A 21907-nucleotide genomic window follows, 5' to 3' on the forward strand; every position below is an offset into this window, starting at 1 on the left:
CTGTTCTCATTCTCTTCTTGTTTTTTTATGGACACAGAGGTAACGGTAGTATGTTTTCAATGTACTTGGATACAAAGGTTAAATTATAAGAAATGTGTTTTATGTGTGATAATAGTTGCTAATTTCAAATCCTGATGATAAGGCTAAAGCTAACAGTCATTTCATATTTCTGTGTCTCTTACCGTTGCTCTTCTCTCTCCTTCGATCCCTCCTTCTGTCCCGTGTGCTGTCCTACCTGACTGTTGTGTTGTCACTTTTAATTTAACAGTTCAATGGTTTTTCAATTTAGCCTTTAAAAGCTGCGCTGTCACTTGTGACGAATGTTAATTGCATGATGTTTGTTGTTGTTACTTTTTCTTCTCAATGACAAGTGTCCCCATCCCGCACACTTCAGTTCTAAACTACGTAACCCTTCATGCCACCTTTTCCAAGATTTAACACTGTCTTTACCTTATAATGAGCCTTTCTTATCTCTCCATATTCCTTAAATTCTTATACAATTTGTCCTTTCCTAGACCATTCTGATTATTAGATTCTGTGCATAAGCCCCTGCTTTGACTTTGGTAGTCTCACTACCATTACCTATTATTATTATTATTATTATTATTATTATTATTATTATTATGATGCATTATTATGATGCATTATTACTTTGCATTAGATTTCTCACGGACCTGTGCATTTTCTTACAAGTTATGTTTTATCGTTTCAAGAAATGCTGTTAACCTGGCAGTTTTAAAACTGAATGAGCAAGGCCTCTTGGACAAATTGAAAAACAAATGGTGGTACGACAAGGGAGAGTGCGGCAGCGGGGGAGGTGACTCCAAGGTCAGCCTCGATGTCACCACAATCGGGTACCATAGTTCAGAGTAATCGGCAAGGCTGTTACGACAACCCAACCATAACCAAAGCAACTGTCCCAACCAACCTGCTGCTGTCCCACGGCAGATTACCAAATTAACTCATCAGCTCAGATCAAACTAAGGAGCGTTTTCTTAGCCGATCGAAAAATAATATTTGTGGTTCTTGAGACTGTAATGTTCATAGAGTAGGAATTAGGATGGGAGTTTTCTTTGAAGTTACTGGAAATTCTTAAAAAGGGAGACTATGAGGTGAATGTGGCTGCCCTACAGTTGTGAAAGGTTGAGCTTTATTAATTCACCCTTACACATGTGCAGGGCAGATCACCTAGTGGCAGATATTAGGACTTTGTCTAGGTAGCTTTGAAAGTTTGAGTAAAAAGCAGTTGATGAAGTCACTTGTGATTGCAGAAGAGGCCTTTAGTTATTTGTCAGTTTGTCAGTGATAGAATAGTTGACATTGAAAAAGCTGTAAACCTCCACCCTTCCCTCCTGAAGGGGAAGTTTGCTAATCCTCCAAAATACATAGCTTTGCAGTACTTCACCGCACGGCTGCTTCACATCCATAACACTGGCCAAGAAGGCATGAGCTTTAAAGCCAACGTGATCAATTCTACTTAAAACCTCAAAATGGCTGCTCAGCCGAGGTCGACAGGGAAGCAAGGGGAACAGCGGCGTCTTGAGGGGACTAAGCATTGCAGGCAAACGTGAGAATTCTAATTAAACAAAAAGACCTCTGGTTTCTTTTTAATGAGTCATCCGATAAACGTTCTGTGGTTTGATTCCACTACATGCTGCTCCTACCCCAACTCATTAATAACCCAGCTGTGACCCTTTTGACCATCAGATCTCTCCCTCTTCTTCTGTGGTTAAATGATGAATGATTTTTTCCCCCCATTGTGGTAGCTAATGGTGCAAAGTGTGGAACTCCACTCAACCATGACAAGCTAATATAATGTTACTTAGATTATGTGCCATGAAGAATTGTGCTATTTGCACTAGATTACATATAAAGCAATAGCATTATATTCTTTACAATGTAGGTCAATTTAGTGACAAATGATGCTGTCAGCACAAATGTGATGATCTCGATGAGGTAATTGGTTAGATTACAGACAAGCCGCAAAGTCCCGTGGACTGCAGATTGTGTCATTACACTCTTAATATAATTTGTCATGGACTCACCAAGAGCACAATGAACAGTTTAGCTGCGGCCGGTCATTTCTGAAAGAGCATCACCACAAGAGGCTGGATGAGGCATACATCAAATAATGTCTAACTAATTGCCTGTGGTTCATTTCTGAAAAGGATTTTTTACGTCACCTTTTTCAATGTTTGCATTGCTAACATTGCTATGTTCTGTAGTCACTGAGCTCAGGAGGCCTCCCTGTGCTACTGATGCTCAGGAGCCATTTGAAAGCATCTGTCTCTTGTGCCGTCATCGTTATCATGCACAGGTATGTACTGTCTGTTTCCTGGCTTGTTTTGGCTCCCCAGGACTCAGCGGAAAGGCCCGATTGGGTGGAATAAAGCGGCCTGGAGCGCTCTGCTCCAAATGGTTGGCCCGGTTACACTCACAGCTCCATGTTCCAACAGACATTAGGAGATGCACGTAATCATGCACACAGCTGCGTTCACACACACAGTGAACGCTGCTCTTTTTTGCCCTCAGGCACAACACAGTGCAGCCTAGATTGAGTTTCAGACACAGAGCATGTTACAGGGTAATTGCATTGTTAATCAATGTCTCTCCGCCAAGACAATGGTCTGGTCTTCACAGTCCGTTTCTCCAGATTGGCTATGAGGGATATATAGTGGCGTAATCTTCTCTCAGTGCATTGGAGTGCATAAGTCGCCATTGGGGAAATTGTCTCAAGGGAGTACAGGTCACAATGCACTATTTGTCTTAGCTTTCTTTTTTTCTTTTTTTTTACTATTACACAGAGGGTTTGACCTGAACCACAGTTATATTATGACTACAAAATGTGATCTTTATCTATCTCCCCCCCCCCCTAAAGTAATCTAGTGCAATAGAACGTTATGATAATTTATGATTATACACAGTAGTTTGACGTCCTATAAATATCAAACGGCACGAAACAGCTGTGTCAGACATTAGATTATGCAGCTACAGGCAAATATGAGAGGAATTATTCCGCTGATACTTTTGAGCTTAGTCCTGCAGCTCTGTGCGGTTTGGTTGAGACACACTCATCTGACACTAATCTGGCGTAATTGGGAGATAAGTTTTTCTTAGCGATGTGTCAGGATAGAACACGTAAGAATTAATTAGGCTTTCACTTTTGGCCATTGCTGCTTGGATATGAAATGGGTTGTAATACCTCCAGAATGGATTGTTGTCACGCTGGTGACAGGAGTACGAGCCGTCGTAGGATTTAGCTGATATTGTGGAAATGGAAAGGTAGCGTATGTCACTTCGATTTTTCTGTTTGCTAAGACAAAGCTCCTGTTTGACTGAACTTGTAAAATGCTGTTCAGAAAGCCCCTGTGAACGGTTACTCGCCCCCCCCCAACCCAATGTAGCCCGATATTGACCTTCATAGACTTGCAGATCGTACTTGCAGTACCTGCTCGTCGCCCTGCTAACAGCGTCTGCCGATTACTCAAAGCGATATGGGTAGGTCCTGGCTTTAGCATAGGGGTTATAAAGGTAATAGGTAGAATGCCTGCTCTCTGTGATGTTGACATAGCCAGGAGCCCTACTTTATCGCTTTGTAAAGTATGTAGTAGTTTAAAAGTTGAATAACATAAAATAACATAATATAATGTTATTTATGTTATTTCCCACGTGAAGAACTCCTGTAAACCTTGCAGTATTGAAACTCAGTGAACAAGGCATCTTAGACAAGCTGAAAAACAAATGGTGGTACGATAAGGGTGAATGTGGAACCAAGGACTCTGGAAGTAAGGTCAGTCGCTGCAGGTCTTTTGTACTGATTCCAAATTGCATTTTGACGTACTGTTCATATGCAAGACAAGACTTCTCTGACATCTATAGTGTACATTTAGTTTATTTGCTACACATAATTTTTTCCTTTTTTTTTTTTTTTTTTTTATATTTCAGTTTTTCTGCCACAAACTGTAACACAGTTCATCTGTGGCTTTAACACAAGGCACTGCTTCTCCTAATTCATTTCTTTTTCTTTTATTGCTATAAAAATGAGAAATCTTTTGATGCAATATAAAATGTAGAAACTCTTTTTTTGTGAAAGCTGTAATGATAACGTGGGGAAAGTGCCTTTTTAGATACACTATTTCAATTGAATCACAGCAGTTAATAGTTGTTGATATATGCTATTTTTGCTCATTTTCACTCTTGACATTCATGATACTTTGACCATTATGCTGCTGTTCCTATTTACCAAACTGTTAATGAAAATTTGATTTATTTGTGTTGTTACTCGTTTGCATCGAGATGCGTCTATTAGATTCTTTGGTCTCCTGTGGTGTGACGAACAAGCAAAGCCTCTTATTGTGATGACTTACTGAATTTCAACTTCTCTAAGCGCCGAGAGCACCGTAGGGTGTCCTCTAAATCTTGTTGCTGCTCAGAGTTGAGTTTAGAGGCTCTGCTTGCACATTACAAGAAGTTGGGGAATGTAATAAACCCTCATTTAACCCTCTGAGATACAGTCAAAGCCTCAGATCATAGGTTAGGGTTGTTAGATAGCTTCACGATACCTCCACACTCACAGGGTTAAACTGCAAATAGTAAAACTCTAATGAACAAATTCTTTATGAATATGTTTGGTAGGTAAGCAGCAGCAAAATGGTTTGATCTTTAGTGTTTTATTTATTTATTTACTTTAATAGAGCTATCATTCATCTATTATGAATTTGACTGTACTGTATGACAATGTTGCCATGAGAGTTATACGTACATGTCGCCAAGAGAATTCAAATAAAGATAGGGATTTTCAGAGCTGTCGACCTATGCGATACTGACCAGCTTCCTTACATGGTCAAGAGCAGAAGCCATTGTACATGCACGTAGTGTAGGGAAGGGAAAGCTCTACATTCACCAGCAGATAGAGCATTAAGTGTTGGCTTCTTTCTCCTAAGTGGAGAATGATTTGACTATGGCAGTCGAAGTTACTTACAACTTTGTGACAGCCATTGGAAAATCAGTTCAATTGAAAATTCTAGCCTTAGCACCTCATTACATCTTCAATTTGTTGGTTGCTTGTAGCTGTTAGTGTCCATAATCTGCCATATGTAGCCGCAGTAAAATAGAGTATGATGATGTACTAGAGCAGTTTAAGTCAAGGCTACGTGAGGCTCAGTTTGAAGGATACAGGCTGTATTTTTGTTCTGCTGCCTGTGCTCCACTGCAAAACTCTTAACTATGTTATTCACTTTCCCCCAGGACAAGACAAGTGCTCTCAGCCTAAGCAATGTGGCTGGTGTCTTCTATATTCTGGTTGGAGGGCTGGGGCTGGCCATGATGGTGGCTCTGATAGAGTTCTGTTATAAATCACGGCAAGAAACCAAACGGCTGAAATTGGCCAAGAATGCCCAGAATTTTAAGCCGGCTCCCCCGACCAACACCCAGAACTTTGCCACATACAGAGAAGGCTACAACGTATACGGAACCGAGAGCGTTAAGATCTAGAGGTACGTCGCCTCCGCTAACTGTCCGCACGGTCCCCGAGCACTGTGGGAGATGAATCATTTAGCTTCCTGTCATATCAGTGAGGGTGAATAATTCATTTGTTTGTGTTGCTGCTGCTGCTTGTGAAATTGTTTATGGTTGTCATGTTGGGCACAACTGAACACACATGCCCACTTAAATACAAAACTCTGAGATATTGTTTATACCTCGTAACGTATAGCTGCGTGGATAGTGCCTCAGGCTACACGAAGGCGACAACACCCGACTGTAGCAAGTTGCCAGATACACAACCTCTTGTGTTGTGCAGTATTACCGAACTGCTGTACAGAGCGATGTTGCATTGTGTTAGAATTTAGCCTGTTAAAATAGTGTTTTATTCTGTGATTGTAATCTGATTTTTAAAGGGTCAGTCCTCCTAAATTACAAAAAGAACTAACACATGTTCTCAGTTACCGCTAATGGTAGCCATACAGATGTTTTTGCTTTTACTTGCACACGTTTTGAGATTTCAACCTCCATCTCAACACAATACAGGTTAAAGGAATTCAATTTGTGGTGTTAACAGCATTCAAAAACTAACATTTAAGGCCCATTGCTTGGTACAGTTGTTTTTAGAGCTTGAAAACAGCTGCCTGCTGAATCTGAAAAAGTTGATGAGCGTGGTAAGACTGAATCAATTAAAGAGGCTAAACTGATCCGTAGTGCTGAGGGGATATTTCAGTTTGACATAATGATTGACCCCTGTCATATTATATATAGTTATATATAGTTACATACATATTCACCCCCTGTTAAAAAAGATTGATTAGTGCAGCTTTAAAAAGTTCAAAAGCAGCATTTGTTTTTTTGTTTTCTGTTACTCTGTGTATTCCACAGACTGTGAACAGTTTAATGGGGACTATTTCTTCCATGGAAACGGTTCCAATAAAAGCTCACTTGCACTTTAATACCACTCGAGATAATTGGGAACAAAAACTCCTCTATACAGCAGTTCTACAACATTGAACTAAACAAATGGGACCCTGATAAGTACACTGTTTAATAAATATGTTAGTTTTGCATTTGATTGGATTGATCACGTGTGTGTTCCTCGTGAGTGCGACATGTCTGTTTACAGAAATCCAGCTGTACAGCAGAGCAACTCAATTTAGAAGGCATGAGAACATATTTAGATTATTTACATGAGAGACTTCTGTATTTGTGCCATTTGTCTGTGCTCTTCTCAAGTGGGCAGGGAAATAAAGAGCGAATAGACCAAATCTGATGACAGCTGGCGGGATGTTTGCTTATGTTGCCAGCGCTGTCAATCAAATCTGATCAAGCCACACCCACAAAGTTCTAATTCAGTGTTAAACTCTTTTAATGAATTATATTTATGGATGAATTTTCTGAACTTCATATCTAATTGTTTTCTTATTTGGTCAAAAATATCTGGTGTCATTGAGAAAAACACAAGATATAACTTATTATATAACGCTATAACGGCTAAAGAGTTTTAACAACAGCCTTGTTTCCGTTGGATGAGAAGTCCTTCAACTTAAATCAACATATTCACGCTGATTTTTTCACAGTCACATAATTTCACCCAACATGAGTCAGTTGTGAGTCTTTCTATGCCAATCATGATGTACCTCAACTCGTTGTGTGTTTGCCTCTTATGTCAACACAGGTTTAGGAAACATTTCCATTGTCCCTTACAACTGTGACTGAACATCTATGAAAGGACAGGATCACGGGGATTGAGCTCCAAGCCAAATCCTCTAGGACGGACACGGCACGATAATCTGCAATGACGACACGTCTGGACTGGTCACGGGAAGAGCCGATGCGGTTCCCTCCTCTCAGTGCCTTATGGAACTCCGAGTCCAATCAATGCAACTCATTCACAATGATATTGCTTTTTGCTTGAAACTCATACAAAACAGAAGAATGGTGCAGTGACTGAAATATATAGATATATATATATATATATATATCTCTATATGCATATATATCTATATAAGACATTTGACATGTTACAATGAATGAGAGAACTAAAGCCATCCTTTGCAACCCTAAGCACACTTTGAAGTGCCAGAAAGATGACGAATCTTACATGACAAGTGTCTAATTGGTTTCTTGTAATCAATATGATCAGATTACTCTTCATCCTTCTGCTGCCAGTTTTTCACTGGTTATATGTGTTCAAATAATTTTATTAGATCTATTCAGTGCACTGTAAGACACTGGTTATTAGACAATAGCTTTTATACTGCTGTAAGTCACTTATAGTGACCTTGTACTTGTTTTAAAAGACAGATTGATCTTCTGGAGCGAAATGCCATTCAGCGCAAAACAATTACGAGTGTGTTGTTTGTACTCTAAACTCTGGTGCTGCTGCCACTGTCTTCTGAACGTTTGATGGGACTCATGAAGATGAGAAGATGATCTGGTTTGGCTTTTACGCACTACAGAACCAGGTCATAATTCGCACTTCCAATACTGCCAAGAGTGTGTTTTGTATGACAAAGAGTGTGTAAAGCAAAGTATTCATGCTTGAGTAAAAAAAAAAAAGGGAAAGAAGTCAAATCTGTTTGTGATCTACAGTTTGTAAAATATCAAAGGAGCGCTGACTCGCTAAGGTTCGTCGCTCGACACAGTCTTTCCCTGAAGTCTAGAGTCATTCAAGTCTCCTGTACATGAAAGTAAAACCAAACAAAAAGGGTAATTCAATTGTAGATTAACTGCAATCCAATTAAAGGATAACAGTAATGGCTTCTAAACTGTAGTATTTTGGATTACCTGACCGTTTTCTTTAACAATTGCACATTTTACAATGAGCTGTGGTTTGCTTTTGATTTGATTTCCTTTAATGAGCATTACAGTGTTTGGTGATTTCACTTAAATGAAAAATATATGAATACAATGGAAAATAGATTTATACAAGGTTATACCAGGGAGAGCCCTGAAGCTTAGCACATTTCCATATTGCTGTAATCATTTCCTTTCTTTCAAAAAGACTGTGATTCCATAGGATTTAGGAAGATAGTTATCTAATCACCTGAAACTATGGGCAGATAATTTTATATTTAAAAAAAAATTAAAAGAAACCGATCGTTTGAAGAAAACTAAGGAACGATTTGAGAAACGTGTACATTTCGATAAATGAGAATTATTTATATAACATGATGAAAGATTGGTTTCCCTGTTTTTCTTTCTTTCTTTTTTTCTAAGAAATTGCATGTGTGAATTCAGTGATGCTTGACGAGCTGTGCTACTCACAAACCGACCTTAGGTTAACGTTAGAAATCCAGACCTGGTTATTCTTTTGCAAATCAGTCTCACCTTTTTTTCTTTTTTTTCTTTTTTGTACGCCTCACCTTCTGCAGCAACAACAAAACAAAAAAAATCGCCAGGCATAGTAGTGGGTACAAAAGAGCAAGCGATGCATGCATAATTTGCTGAACCTCATTAGTGAGGCGCTGTACAGAGAATTTTAATACATTTTGTAAATAAAATGTACAGAAAAGGTCCTGTGTCTGGGTTAATGTCATTTCACAACACTATTTAAACCTGTCTTTGCTGAACATAAACACTGTGGATGATATTGTGGCCTGCGGATCTCGGCTCAGGTTAAACACACTATATTTTCACCCCAGTATGGCAGAGTATCAGTAGCGCCCTGCAGACAAGTACACAAAGAGACAAGTTTTTCCTGTAATAGGTCCAATATTGAGCCTTTAGTCAGTGGAAGTGTGTGTGAATGTTTTGGATCAATAGCGAGCACCATCTGCTTCACTCTCGCTCCCCTGCCTTGCATCCACTGATTGAGGGCTCCATTGACAGCTTCATCTGGCATGTGATCTTTTTCTCTCTCTCTCTCTCTCTCTCTCTCTCCCATAAGATGTGACACAATCAATAATGCATTATTATAACCCCCCAACTGCTTACAAAGCATACTGCACACGGATGTGGCGTCGCTTATAATTCCAGCACAAGTTGTAAGATTTAAAAAGTGTATTTTTAGGGAGGACATTCTCATCAGGGTTTACTTAAGTAAATACAGCAACAGGGACAGTTAATCATTTAAACCCTGCTTATTCCCACACTTTAAATTCCCACAGTAAATCAGCACAATGCTAAATAGGTTGCCCAGACAGTCTGTGTCATTTTACTGGTCTCTGGGTCTGCATTGTGTGGCAAAATGAATTCCAGAGATCCAGCCTGCCACAGCTCAAACATCAAATCCAATAAACATGGCAAAAGACCAGTGTTTTTTCATTTTTTGGATGCAGACACTATGATTCAGGATTTGTTCACTCCCCCAGTCCTGTGGAACAGACTGGCTGTATGAAATGCTACTGTATGATCCAAACAACCCATTCCTGACAAAGAATGAAATGATATTGCTTTTTTGTTCTTCCTTTGCTTCACTGCTTCCTTTTGTGTTTTTTTTTCTTTGTTATGCCTGGACTGCTTTCAAACGGGAACAAGACAACGTGGGGGAGTGGTGCGCGAGGATGGCACTGCACTGCAGTACATGATGCTCAGGAGACTATTCTCTGGAAGTAGTTTACTCACCTATCAAAGGGGGCGACACAGTTTGTTCTGCAAGAATAGGAGAAAAACAAGAGGCAACAAGCAATTAGGATGAGGCCTTTCATTCACAAAGTGGCACGAGGAAAGGAAGTGTTAATCTGATCGTAGGAGAGCACACTTCCTTCCACCAGAGGACAGCTAATTATCCCCCGCTGTGTGGCCGCACACAACTTCCATGTGTCAAACTGTAGGCTGGCTTCTCGCGCTCGATGCCTCTTCGGGCCTGTGGCTGTGAAAGCTAATCTGATCTAACATGGGCTCTGTCACTAAGGGTGGTTATATATTATATGTGTGTGTGCATGAGAGAGGAAGAGTTTGTGTGTGTGTGTGTGAGAGAGAGAGAGAGAGAGAGAGAGAGAGAGAGAGAGAGAGAGAGAGAGAGAGAGAGAGAGAGAGAGAAACTCAAAAGGCTGAAAGAGGACATGTCATGGGGAGGATACTTTGATTACCGCCACAGAAAAAAAAAAAAAAAGCTTTCTGGTTCACTAGCTCCCTCACTTTGCAGTGTACTGCAGTCGCTCTCTCTCTCTCTCTCTCTCTCTCTCTCTCTCTCTCTCTCTCTCTCTCTCTCTCTCTCTCTCTCCAAGGACACAATGAATAAATCAGATTCCAACTCAGTCGTTCCATTTCCCTCTTTTATCCACTTTAGCTCTCCAGCTATCTTCAAGTGCACCTGAAGAGACCTGCACTTGACATTCAAGTTCAGTTGACATTGATCAGCTTCCTAAACATATACCATATTGTGTAAAATTATCGTTCAAAGGCTTAATCAGGCCGTTTGTTTGGATCACTTAGAGCTATTTATTGTGTTTGCCACACTTCTAACCTCCTCTGCTTTTCTTTTTACATTTCCAAATTCTCTTTTGCTCTCCGAAGCACATTTTAATGACTGTAAAGACAACAGAGATGTAGAGAGACGACACATGGAGTTCATATGTGAAGCCTTTAGGGCATGACTGAAACAATGAGACATGAAAAGAAAAACAAATATTACCACAGTAACACCATTAGCGTTCTGCACTGAATAAGAGATAACGATACATGAACCAGGGCCCGAAATTCATTCTTAAACATCATAGCTGTTACATAAAAGATGTACATTTGCCATGTTTTGTCTCCTATTTATGCAAAACCCCACTTCTCTAGACGGTGACTAATGCAGGTGTGACTCCACACCTGTGACTCCTGTAAAAAAAAAAAAGCGTGCAGATAGCAAGATAAGATCCTGTTACCGTTTGACTAAACGTAAATGGGCAAGACTCATCATTCGACTTTGAACACAACATGCCAAATCCAGCATCTGCAGAGACAGCTGTCCTCGTGGGAGTTGGGTGCACCAGAGTTAATAGAGAATGGATGCTGCAGTACACAACACACATACAGCCAAATGCAGTCCTGACACCACAAAAGGAGCAAGGTCAGATGAGAATGATAGGGTCGTGCTCCAGCTTGATAGGCAGACCACATATATGTAGCAGCTGAAGGCACAAACACATCCTGCTTTCTGCTGCTACGTGCCCATAAAACACTTGAAAATTACTCGTGATTAAACACTATTTATTTGCAGGCGGACTTCTTCATGGCCGTCTTTGTCAGACGCAGTGGTGGAAGTAGTATTCAGATCCTTTACTTAAGTGAAAATGTGGTTTAAGTAGAAGTATGTATATTGAGGAAAATGTAGTTAAAGTATTCAAAGTAAATTAATCCTAGCAAATCATCCCCTTTTGAGAAGTTTAAACTAAGAAATGTTTGTTGTATGACATAAAAGTCAATCAACTTAATTACGGTTAATAGGCTAATCGTTCCAACATAGATTGTGTAATGTATAAGGAAATATTTTATAAGATCCTTGTATACTTAGGTTACAAACATGATGAGTTAAATAAAGTACAATCTTTCCCTCTGATGAAGTGAAGTAAAAGTAGAAAATGACATGAAAAGAAAATACGTCAGCAAAGTATACCTCAAATTTGAAGTACTTCAGGAAATGTACTTTAAATTCAACCCCTGGTTAGGCAGACACTTCAACCAGGGTAAGGTCACCCGTCTCAAAGCTAGCAGTGGATTAAAGAACCAGTCCACTTTCAGAGACTCTAGCTGCATAATATATTCTATGAGTTATTTCGCTTCCCTCCACCTGCCTGACTGACACCCCAGGTGATCATTTACTACATTTCTCTCATTTCCACTCTCCCCAAAAAATGTGAAAGTTGAGCTCAGGGAGACTATAGAAGATGTTGAACCTCTTGCTCAAAACACAAAATATCTTGCGGCTGCATTACATTATTGATTGTTTAGGCTCTGGGGAGAAATTGGTATGTCTTCCTCTGCAGCGATGATTTCTCTCAGTATTCGCACTGCTGCAAAAAGCAGAGTGTAGGAAGCCTTTGCTCTTTGATTTTAAGGCACAAAGTAAAACCTTATGGTTAAACATTGCTGCCATTGCCGGCCATTGTAGCTGTATGTGAGGGCATCTGCATTTGCCTCTAATCCTAAATCTCAAAAATACAAAAACATTGGTAACACCAGCATTTATAAGCAGCAGTATATACATTGAACACACTGTATGGTTTAGAACACACTATAATGCAGTTCTAACTCGATATAAAGGCCTTTTGAACTGTTTATTAGCCTTTTTGTATACTTCTATTAAACATCTGTAATTTTTTACACCGTAAAAGTTCATGAATGTGAAAAGTATTTACTTAGTCCACTTACTGGATTTCTTCTAAAGCTTTCAGGCACATCTTCAGTTGTTGTACATATTAAACAAACAAGATATAGCATGTGAAATAGAGCGCTCTAGCTAGCGGGCTAGCTGTTTCCCCTGTTTCCATCCTTTGTGCTAAGCTAAGCTAACCCTCTGCTGGCTGTAGCTACAACATTTAGTAAACTGATATGAGAGTGGTATCAATCTTGTAAATGAAACTCTCTGCCAGAAAGCAAATAGAGCGTAATTCCCTAAATGTCAAACTATTCCTTTAAATTACAGCAGTTACAATAAACTGAATGTGGATTCTTCCTTCAATCGATCCCAATTAGCAGATATTAAAGGGGACATATCATGAAAAAGTCACTTTTTCAGGGCAACAAATTGGGAAATAAGACAACCCAGTCAGATCTTTTGTGGGCTGTCTAGATCTGAAAACATGAGATCCAACAAGACATTCAGATGTGGCTCCCCTTCTTATATCACATGCAAGCGGTTCATATATACTGCCCGTCATCTGAGTATCACCACCCACGGCTTGAGAACTACCTTTGCAAATGTGCACCATATTTTTCTCGCAAGCAAATCAGAGCAAACTTATGGAGGGGGGGGGGGGGGGGCTTAAAGAGACGCGTGCAGAGGATAAATACAGGTATGAGATAATAATAGTATATACATATACAATAAATAATGTGTTTTTTTAACATTAAAGCATAGAAACATGTTCTAGTAGAAACCCAAAATACGTATGAACCTGAAAATGAGCACAATATGTATACAGCACCCTTTGAGGTGAGAAGAAGAAAAGATGTTCACAACATCTATGATAAAATCTGCAGGTACTGCATAACAGCTGAAAGTCAGCGTGGACCAACATCCCTGCGGAGTTTCTCCAGCATCTTTCTAAATGAATGCTTTGATGATTGCAGCTGCTCTGGAAGTAAAATGAAGTCGTAGGTACGAGCAAAGTGTAAGTGAGCTTATGAGTGTACTAAACTGATTAAAGTATGTAGTTTGGTACTTTCACTAAACATGGGGGTGAAATGAATGAATAAAAAGTAGCAGGGGTTTGTGTCCTGCAGAGCTTCATTAACACGCCCCATTACAAGTGACAAGTAGCTCAGTGTGACTTCACATCTGGACATTGCACTTCTTCGTTATAGCTCACGGCAGCAAGCTTTCATACGTTTATAGATTTGGCATACAGCTGACAGCTAAAATATCCCCTTTGAAATGGAATTCATGTTGACCCAAATATATTGCAAAGAGCAGTCTACATTTATGAAGTAAAGTGATCAGTCATCAGCTGCCACCTCGCTGCGCGCTGTTTCATTTCTCACAAAGGGAAATTGCTTTGTTAACTGTTTATGTTGGTTGTGCTGGTCACTGGTCTTCCGCTTTGGCTTTTACAGTCTAATGTTTAATCCAGACATCATAACAGATTGCTATATTGTTATAATTGCTCTCCACAATACCAAAAGTGAATATGAGTCAGCTGTGGTCCATCCCTCGAGAAGTCCAATTGTATGTTTTTACACAACTGTAGCATTTTATAAATGGCACTGTTTATCCTTGGGAGGGTGGCCACACTATGAAATATTTTTTTATTTGACTGTTGGGAATGTTGTGTTCTGACATTCTAAATAAACAGATCAGCTCGTAAAAAGGTCGCTACATAATTTGTTGACTCATCTGTGAGTCATCGAAAATTATGTCTGAGACTGATCCGGGCCATTTTTCCCAAAAGCATCTTGAGGCTAAGACGATTGCAGCACATGACTTACATTTATAGATGATCTTAGCCTTAAAGGAATAGTTTGACATTTTGGAAGATTCGCTTATTTGCTTTCTTGCCGCCAGTTAAAGCCCTTTTCCATAGAGCAAGGGAGAATAATTCTCACTATTTAAGAACGTATTTATTCACTCCCAGATAGATGTTCTCCTGTTTTCACCTTCAATGAGGCAGGTTCAGCCAATTGAGTTATGTTACACAAGGCAACAGCTACTACATGGAAACAAAGCCGTTGCCAGAGTTATTGGCGTCTGGCAACAGCTTGCACCCTTTGATAAAGTCTAAGATCAGAAAATAAAAACACATTTTCTTACAAATGGATGCTGACAAGTCCACAAAGGTGCCGGCACTAGTGTATATATAGCCGATAAATATACTGTGAGAGTAGCCTGCTCTGTGAACGCAAGTAGATTAACAATCTACGTGATTCAAAACTAGATCAGCTGTGGGCTTGTAAATGCTTTGCTATCGTTATATCTTTATCTATTTGCCATAATAGGCACGGCTCATGTAAGACTGGCTCTTCTCAAATGCGTGGCTTACACTTCTAAGATATATTCAAACTCAACATTGTCAACTTTCAATTGAGTTTTGTGTTGCAAAATCTTGTTGAAATAACGAGCTGACCCATCTTAAATATTGTAGTGTATTGGTATTGCATTTACAGTTTTGTTCTCTTGCTATCGCCAAGCGCAGAACACCGACTCAGAGTCAGATGATGTTTAACATATTTATTTATTTAAGTACTTAAGTGGAGAAGGCAGAAACAAGGAACTGGCCCTCGATGAGTGAAGAGCCAGGAGTTCAAAACCTGAGGAAGTGATGAGGTGATTGATTGCATCAGTGTGGCTTGCAGCAGGCGAATCTGCTCGGCAATCAGGGAGCCAGGAGAGAGGGGGAGTTGCCACTCCCACAACACAGACATACACAGAGAAACAAACCGGGAAGCACAGTAGACACGATGGAAACAGCACTGAGGCACACGAGCATTTCTAATGTGGTATTCTTGCCGTTTATTCATGGCTCACTCTTTATAGCACTCTCATGCCTGTAGGTTTATATAGAGGTGGAGCCACGAGTTGGTTAGCCTAGCCTAGCATACAGACTGAAATGAATAACAACTCCTCTGAGGCTCACTAATTAATATGTTGGATCTCATTTGTTTGGGGTTAGGCTTGTTAGGGATTGTTAGTATTTTGAAGTTCGGGCAGGTCAGCTTTCTCCAGTCTAAGTGGCTAAGCTAAGCTAGCTACATATTTAGCATACAGACATGAGAGTGGTTTCTCTTCTCATCTAAGTCTTGGCGATAGTCTGATTTGATTGTGATAAATTATGGGGAAAATGCTGCACACCCACATTAAACTACCCCAACTTTTTTTTTACATTGGACCAAGATAGGAACAGCAGTTTTATTGTTCCTTTGTTTCATGTTTAAAGTAGATATTGAAGAAATAAAGAAGTTTGTTTAATTTACAGTGAGCTTCTGGAGACCTTTTCATCATAAGAGCCCTTTTTAAATATTTCAATATGGTTCCTGCAGGAGAAAGTACTGATACTGTGATTGCTTAGTAAGTTTCACACACTTAGACTTAGTTAACGTAGACTCTTCTCCTCTGCATTAGAGTTGTGCCAGTCCATTAGAAGCTCAGTTTATCAAAAGCAAAAGGGTCTGTGAGTATCTGACAGTGCATGAAGTCCCATCATTGTTTTAAAATACCAGGCTTCCACGACAACTCCAGCAACAAAGTCGAACGAGGTGTAGGCCGATACATTACTTGAATAACAAGGATTGGAGTCTGAGAAATAATTTCATTCATTCACTGAAGCATCAGAAGAAAAAACCAGAGCGTGTGAGTGTGAGGGGAAGAGGAAAAGATGCGGTACTATTCTATTCATAATTGACAGCAGTTACAAGATAACAACAGTGCTCTTTAAATTTGACAAGCCCTTGAGCAAATAAATAAGATGTACCGTGTGAAAGTGAGGATGTAAAATACCTAAACCTGCATGAGGAAAACAGAAAGGATGTGCCCAGCTCATTACTGTCGGAGGGGGAAACATGTGTGTACAGTAGAAAAGCGACACAGTCCGTATCTTTGAACAGGAAGTGAATACCTTGTCACAGCCGCTCCTCCAGAACCTAATTACAGCTCTAAAGGCAGAGCGGCTCTTTCTTGTTGTCCAGGTACGCAGTGTGGATGTACCCCAACACACCTTTGAGCAATCATCAAAAGGTAAAGCAAAGCTTCAATTTAAATTGCTTTTCTATGCTCCTTTTTAATGACACACACAAGGTTACCATGGATGAGATGCAAAGTGCAAATGCCATCTTTGTGTTTTGCATACAAAACAGTCGCTAATGAATCTCATTGCATGGAGAAGAAGAAAAAAAAGGCTCTCTTATAAAGAATGTCTACATACATGTGTTTTAAAAGTCCATTATACAAATTGCTTCGCAAGGATACCAGAAGTCTTCTAATGAGATATTTTAGCCTCTGCAGGAATGTTGCTTAATGCTAAAATGCCTTTGGTTTTGAACTGGAAATTAATGAGGCAATGTTTTATTCTCACATTTTATGCAAGTGAAAGGTGTTAAGTGGCTCTTAACCTTAAATAGAAGCTTTACAGTTTTATATCTCAAAAGAGCCATAAGGTCAGGGCAACAGTATTTGCCAGGAAATGCGCATGACTTGACTTTCTCTTAGCCTCAGAATGAGTTCAGTCTGTTCATGTTGCTGACACAGCAACATTAGGTTGTGTTATAAAATGTTTACATCCAGATGTTTAAATATTCATGTTGGGCCAAGGACTGACAGAAAGCAAAACAAATGAACATCAAAACATTGTTGCGATGGATATACTGTCTCTTCTAAATTCAGAGGAATTGCTGTTTCAAGTCATCAGCATATTTTCAAATTCAGTGTCATTTCCTTCATTGACCGTAACAGCAAAAACACTTCATCTGCTCTGTGGGCGCAATTCAACAGGGACCAGCTGAATGGAAGCGTCGAGCCTGCAAGAAGGCCCCGTCCAATCACAGGGCGCGGACAGGCGTACCAGCCCGAGAAAGAGAGAGCCAGAGCAGCGGGAGAGAAACTGTTGTTCGGAAATTGCATTACAGGAATATGTGATATAACAATAGGAATCCGTCTGGCCGATGTATTCTGTCTAAATGTCAGAGAGGCATTCTTGGTTGCCTCATGCAAAGTTAAAAGTGTAAAGATTTTTGAAGAAATTATTTAGCTGGTACATGGTTGAAAATTCTGCATAGCAAGCACCACTACTAACCCATACTGTGGACTGAGAGTTACAATCTTTTTCCTCAGCACAAAACATTTTCTGCACTCAGAAGGTAATGAAGAGAGAGAAAGAAAAAAAACTTCATAGAAGGAATCCTTTAGGAAACTGTTTTACAATGACAAATTTATGGGATTTTTCAATTGTCTGCGCGTAACACCATGTCCTATGTAGAAGGCTATATTTGAGCCATCTCCCACAGCAATAGCTCAATTTAATAGAACAGTAACTGGATACTAGCCTAGAACACTGTTCAATTTGATTATGCAGTTCATGGGGACTGCAGACTTTGATAAAGGATTGAGTTATTTTGCAGGGAGCTTGAAATAATAATCCTCTGCTAAACCTTCATGGCCTCCAGGCTCAAACTTTTAATAACGTTATGAGAGAGATGAGAATAGTGCATCACTCCAGGCCTGATGCGGCTCTGCTCAGCCGTCCTGTACAATAGTGTCTTCCCGTAGCTGTTGCTGCTCTTGTATGATGGGTTGTTTGTTTTTGTTTGTTGGAAGGCTTCTAAGCCATCCAGGAATTTGCCCTTGGGTTTATTTTAAAAGTCGCACTTAAATAACCTGTGCCATGAATCATAGTGGTGAGTGGTTACAAAGACAGTAGTTCTTTGTAAAGGCCACACAATCCCTATAATAGTTGTGGAGCTTGTTATTAAAAAGAAGAAGACAACATAGAGGTTAGAGGCTTCACAAGCTGCAACCAAATGCAAAATTAAAAAAGGCTGGGATGAGGGCACATAAGGGAGATAGTGACATAAACCGGCTGAAACTGCCTTGAACTGCCACTGGGGGCTCATAAAAACTGAATGGATACTGTGCTTTGTGTGAATTATTTAAATCTGTAGAGCAAAGACCATACAGATGCTGCATTCTCAATGAGTATGTGTGGGCGGGAACATCATCACTTACATGACAAGCAAACTGCAACTACAGAAAAGATCAGTAGAAACCCAAGATTTGATGATTTAAAGATGAAATAAGTGCAGATATCTAGGTCAAAATGTGGTACTATATTTTATACTGTATTTATACTAAATCTAATACTTATATTTATGTTATATTTAAAATAAATGATTATTATGTTTAAACATGCTGTTAGATTTACAACAAAATATGTAATTTAAAGGAATGTTTCAGCATTTTTAGACACAGCTTATTTGCTAACTGAAAGTTAGATGAGCAGATTGATTCCACTCTCATGTCAGTGTGGTAAATATGAAGACATGTTAGCATAGCTTAGCATAAAAAACGAATTAACTATTCCTGTCCACCATCATTAAACTTAAAAACACTACTAAACAATGAGCTGAGAGACTCTGATGCTCATTAGAGCTGTGAGCTGCTGGGCAATCATTGGTTCGTCATTACGAGCGACCTCTATCTCGTTAGTCATTTTATCCATTGTTCATATAACAATATTGATTATAGCCGCTTTAAGGAAATGTACTCTAATATGATTTCAACAAGAAATACTGTCAAATGAAAGAATCACTATCTCAATACAAAAGGCATCAGTGTGCTGATGTTTCCATCGGAGCAGTACTAAGCTATGAGATGCTATGTGCCCGTACTACCTCCCACTCATCGTATCATTACGTCAGGATGAGATGGGTGTCTGGCCTTATACCCGCTATCATCAGACCAAGATGTTATTATTTTACCAGCCGGCGCCTGTCTCCCACGACCACAAAAGCTCATTACGATTGATAACTGATAGCATCGTTTAATCATGACTGGACAAAGGCCATGGCCATCCAAACAAGTCCCTCGATTGAATTAATGGTATTCATTAAGCCCCAATGAGAGCCTTTACAGATGCCGCGACCTTATCCTGCCACTTCATCTTCTTGGAGATTGACTGAGGTAAAATACAAGCTTAGGGAGGAAAAGGAGGTGGGAGAGAGAAAGAGATTGAGATTAGGGGAAGATGAGAGAATGAGTCCCCAGAGAAGGGAGAAAGGGAGGATAGTAAAGTATGAGAGGTGTTCATTTCACTGCTGGTAGATTGACGCATTCCCACTGGGGGAATGGTTCCAGCACAGATTGTCCCAGAGCAGATTACCATCAGCTATGCAGTGACTTGTGCATGCCCGGACTAATGGCCCTCCAATGCCACATTTCATCAAAAGTCTCCTGAAACATATGTGAACCACATTACAGAGAGGGAGGGGGGGATCACCTCTTCCTCATTAATATGGCTAACCTGAGGCGTAATATCCACTCAGGGACCCCGGACCTTGAGTTAGAGGACATCATTCAGAGACTGCTTTAAAATCAGCACTAGCATGAACGTGCCTGCCTGTACAATATGAATCATTTACAGCCGCGCTTGCTAACATGCTGCTGAGTCCCCCAAGCAACCCTGAACCAGCAGCTCAGGAATACACAATGATTCTGACCCTAGAAGTCCATGCAGAGAGGCAATGTTGTGTAGTTAAGGCAGCTCTGCACACTGTTCACTGCTCGGTGCCGGCTGACTGCACTCTTCTTCTCCTGATGGGGCTTTGGACCTGGTTTAGGCTCAGCTGGGTAGGACGCACGGCAAATTCTTTGGTTGTGTTGCCACACATGTGCTTTGTGATCCCAGGAAATGGACCTTTTGAGAGCTCAAGGTAAAAAAGAAAGAAACTGTATGTAGCACTTGGAAAACGTACTCCCAGAAACGTAAGTTTGTTTTTATGTAAAAAATGAACATTCTAATAATTTGATAGACAACATCAAAAATATTTCTACAAAATGTAATATTTGTATCTAATCAACAGATAATTAACACATTTCAAGTGTCAAGTGTATTGTAAGTTTGTATTTGAACTGCATTTCCCATGTGTACTCAGCATAGGCTCTGGGATTACCTTTTGTCCTGATGAATCATTAGCTCTTTTCAGACATGGAATACCTACTGTAACACTGCTGCATCATCTCTGGCTTATTGTCATTGAGAGACAGGGTGACATTTATGTAAAAGTTCCTTTCGACTACATTCAGACATGAGAGGATGACAGGAGGGTTACGGAAAGAGCTGCAATACTCGTGTCATATGTAGCAGGCCTTTGTTTGTTTACTTCAACATAGCGGACAAGACAGAGGTTTCTCTGCGGTTGGGAGACATTTTTATTGGATTTTGTTGCTGATCAAGACATTCCTAAGCTTGTTAAGAATGTTAAGATCATTGTCGAGACGTGCCGGACATGTTACACTGCTATCACATTTACATAACTTTTCTTTCCTGCTTTTTTGTCCTTTTTCAAAAACTGAAAATGTGAATGAATAAAATAATAGACTACTTCTATATGCTGAGTGAAAGACAAATATACAGACCTTAATAAACTTCTCTGATACGAGTTTCTACTTACATACAGGGCAGTGATGGCTTGGTGGTGATGGCCTGGTGGTCTGGTGGTACGCCCTCCAAACAAAACACTAGAAGGTCGGGAGTTCAATACCAGGCTGCCACCAGTGTGCCCCTGAGCAAGGTACTTAACCCTGAGTTGCTCCAGGGTTAATCTTAGTTCAATAAAAATCATTATCCAGAGCGACTCTGCTAAATGACCTGTAATGTAACATACATACATAAATACAACCCTATATTTTTCTCATCTTTTCTTATCTACAAGTGAAAAGATCTTAGATAAAAAATGTTCTCACAAATAAAATAAAGTACATCTAAGCAAAAATAAATAAGAAATTCAAAATAAATTTGCAATCAGTCCTAAGCTCTTTGAATATGAGGAAAAACTCCATGGAAATTGTCAGAAACCTCATTATGGACACCGGCTCCTCATGGAGGACTGGAGCTGCAAAAGGATTTGTAGATGGGCAATGACAATTACAAATAATTAAGTGGTTGTTGCAATAACATGTAAGTGCAGTATTGCTATAAATCCAGTAAGTATAATGTAATATATACAATATCTATAAACTATGTGCACAAAACTACTGTCAACTACTGTGAATTGTAAAAATCTAATCACATAACCTGGTGCATGTCTGAACTATGAAATACTGTTTCTGAACTCGACATAAATG

At 39.7% G+C, this 21907-nt stretch overlaps 1 protein-coding gene across 10 annotated transcripts in view; it reads left to right on the forward strand.

The window, feature by feature from the left end:
• LOC115014856 (glutamate receptor 3) overlaps positions 1-8133 on the forward strand; it is a 111238-nt gene extending 103105 nt beyond the window's left edge. For 5 of the 10 annotated variants that reach the window (XM_029441950.1, XM_029441954.1, XM_029441949.1 and 2 more), the window contains 3 exons: positions 714-828; positions 5248-5495; positions 7163-8133. In XM_029441950.1, the coding sequence (XP_029297810.1) occupies positions 714-828; positions 5248-5493 (361 nt within the window). In that variant the 3' untranslated portion in view covers positions 5494-5495; positions 7163-8133. Of the gene's footprint in view, positions 1-713; positions 829-3675; positions 3864-5247; positions 5496-7162 lie in introns of those variants that run through there. The other 5 variants (XR_003832949.1, XR_003832950.1, XM_029441951.1 and 2 more) reach the window with 3 other exon arrangements.
• Positions 8134-21907: the final 13774 nt, after the last annotated feature.

The sequence above is a fragment of the Cottoperca gobio genome, chromosome 10 (assembly GCF_900634415.1).
Source record: "Cottoperca gobio chromosome 10, fCotGob3.1, whole genome shotgun sequence".
NCBI classification, from domain to species: Eukaryota; Metazoa; Chordata; class Actinopteri; order Perciformes; family Bovichtidae; genus Cottoperca; species Cottoperca gobio.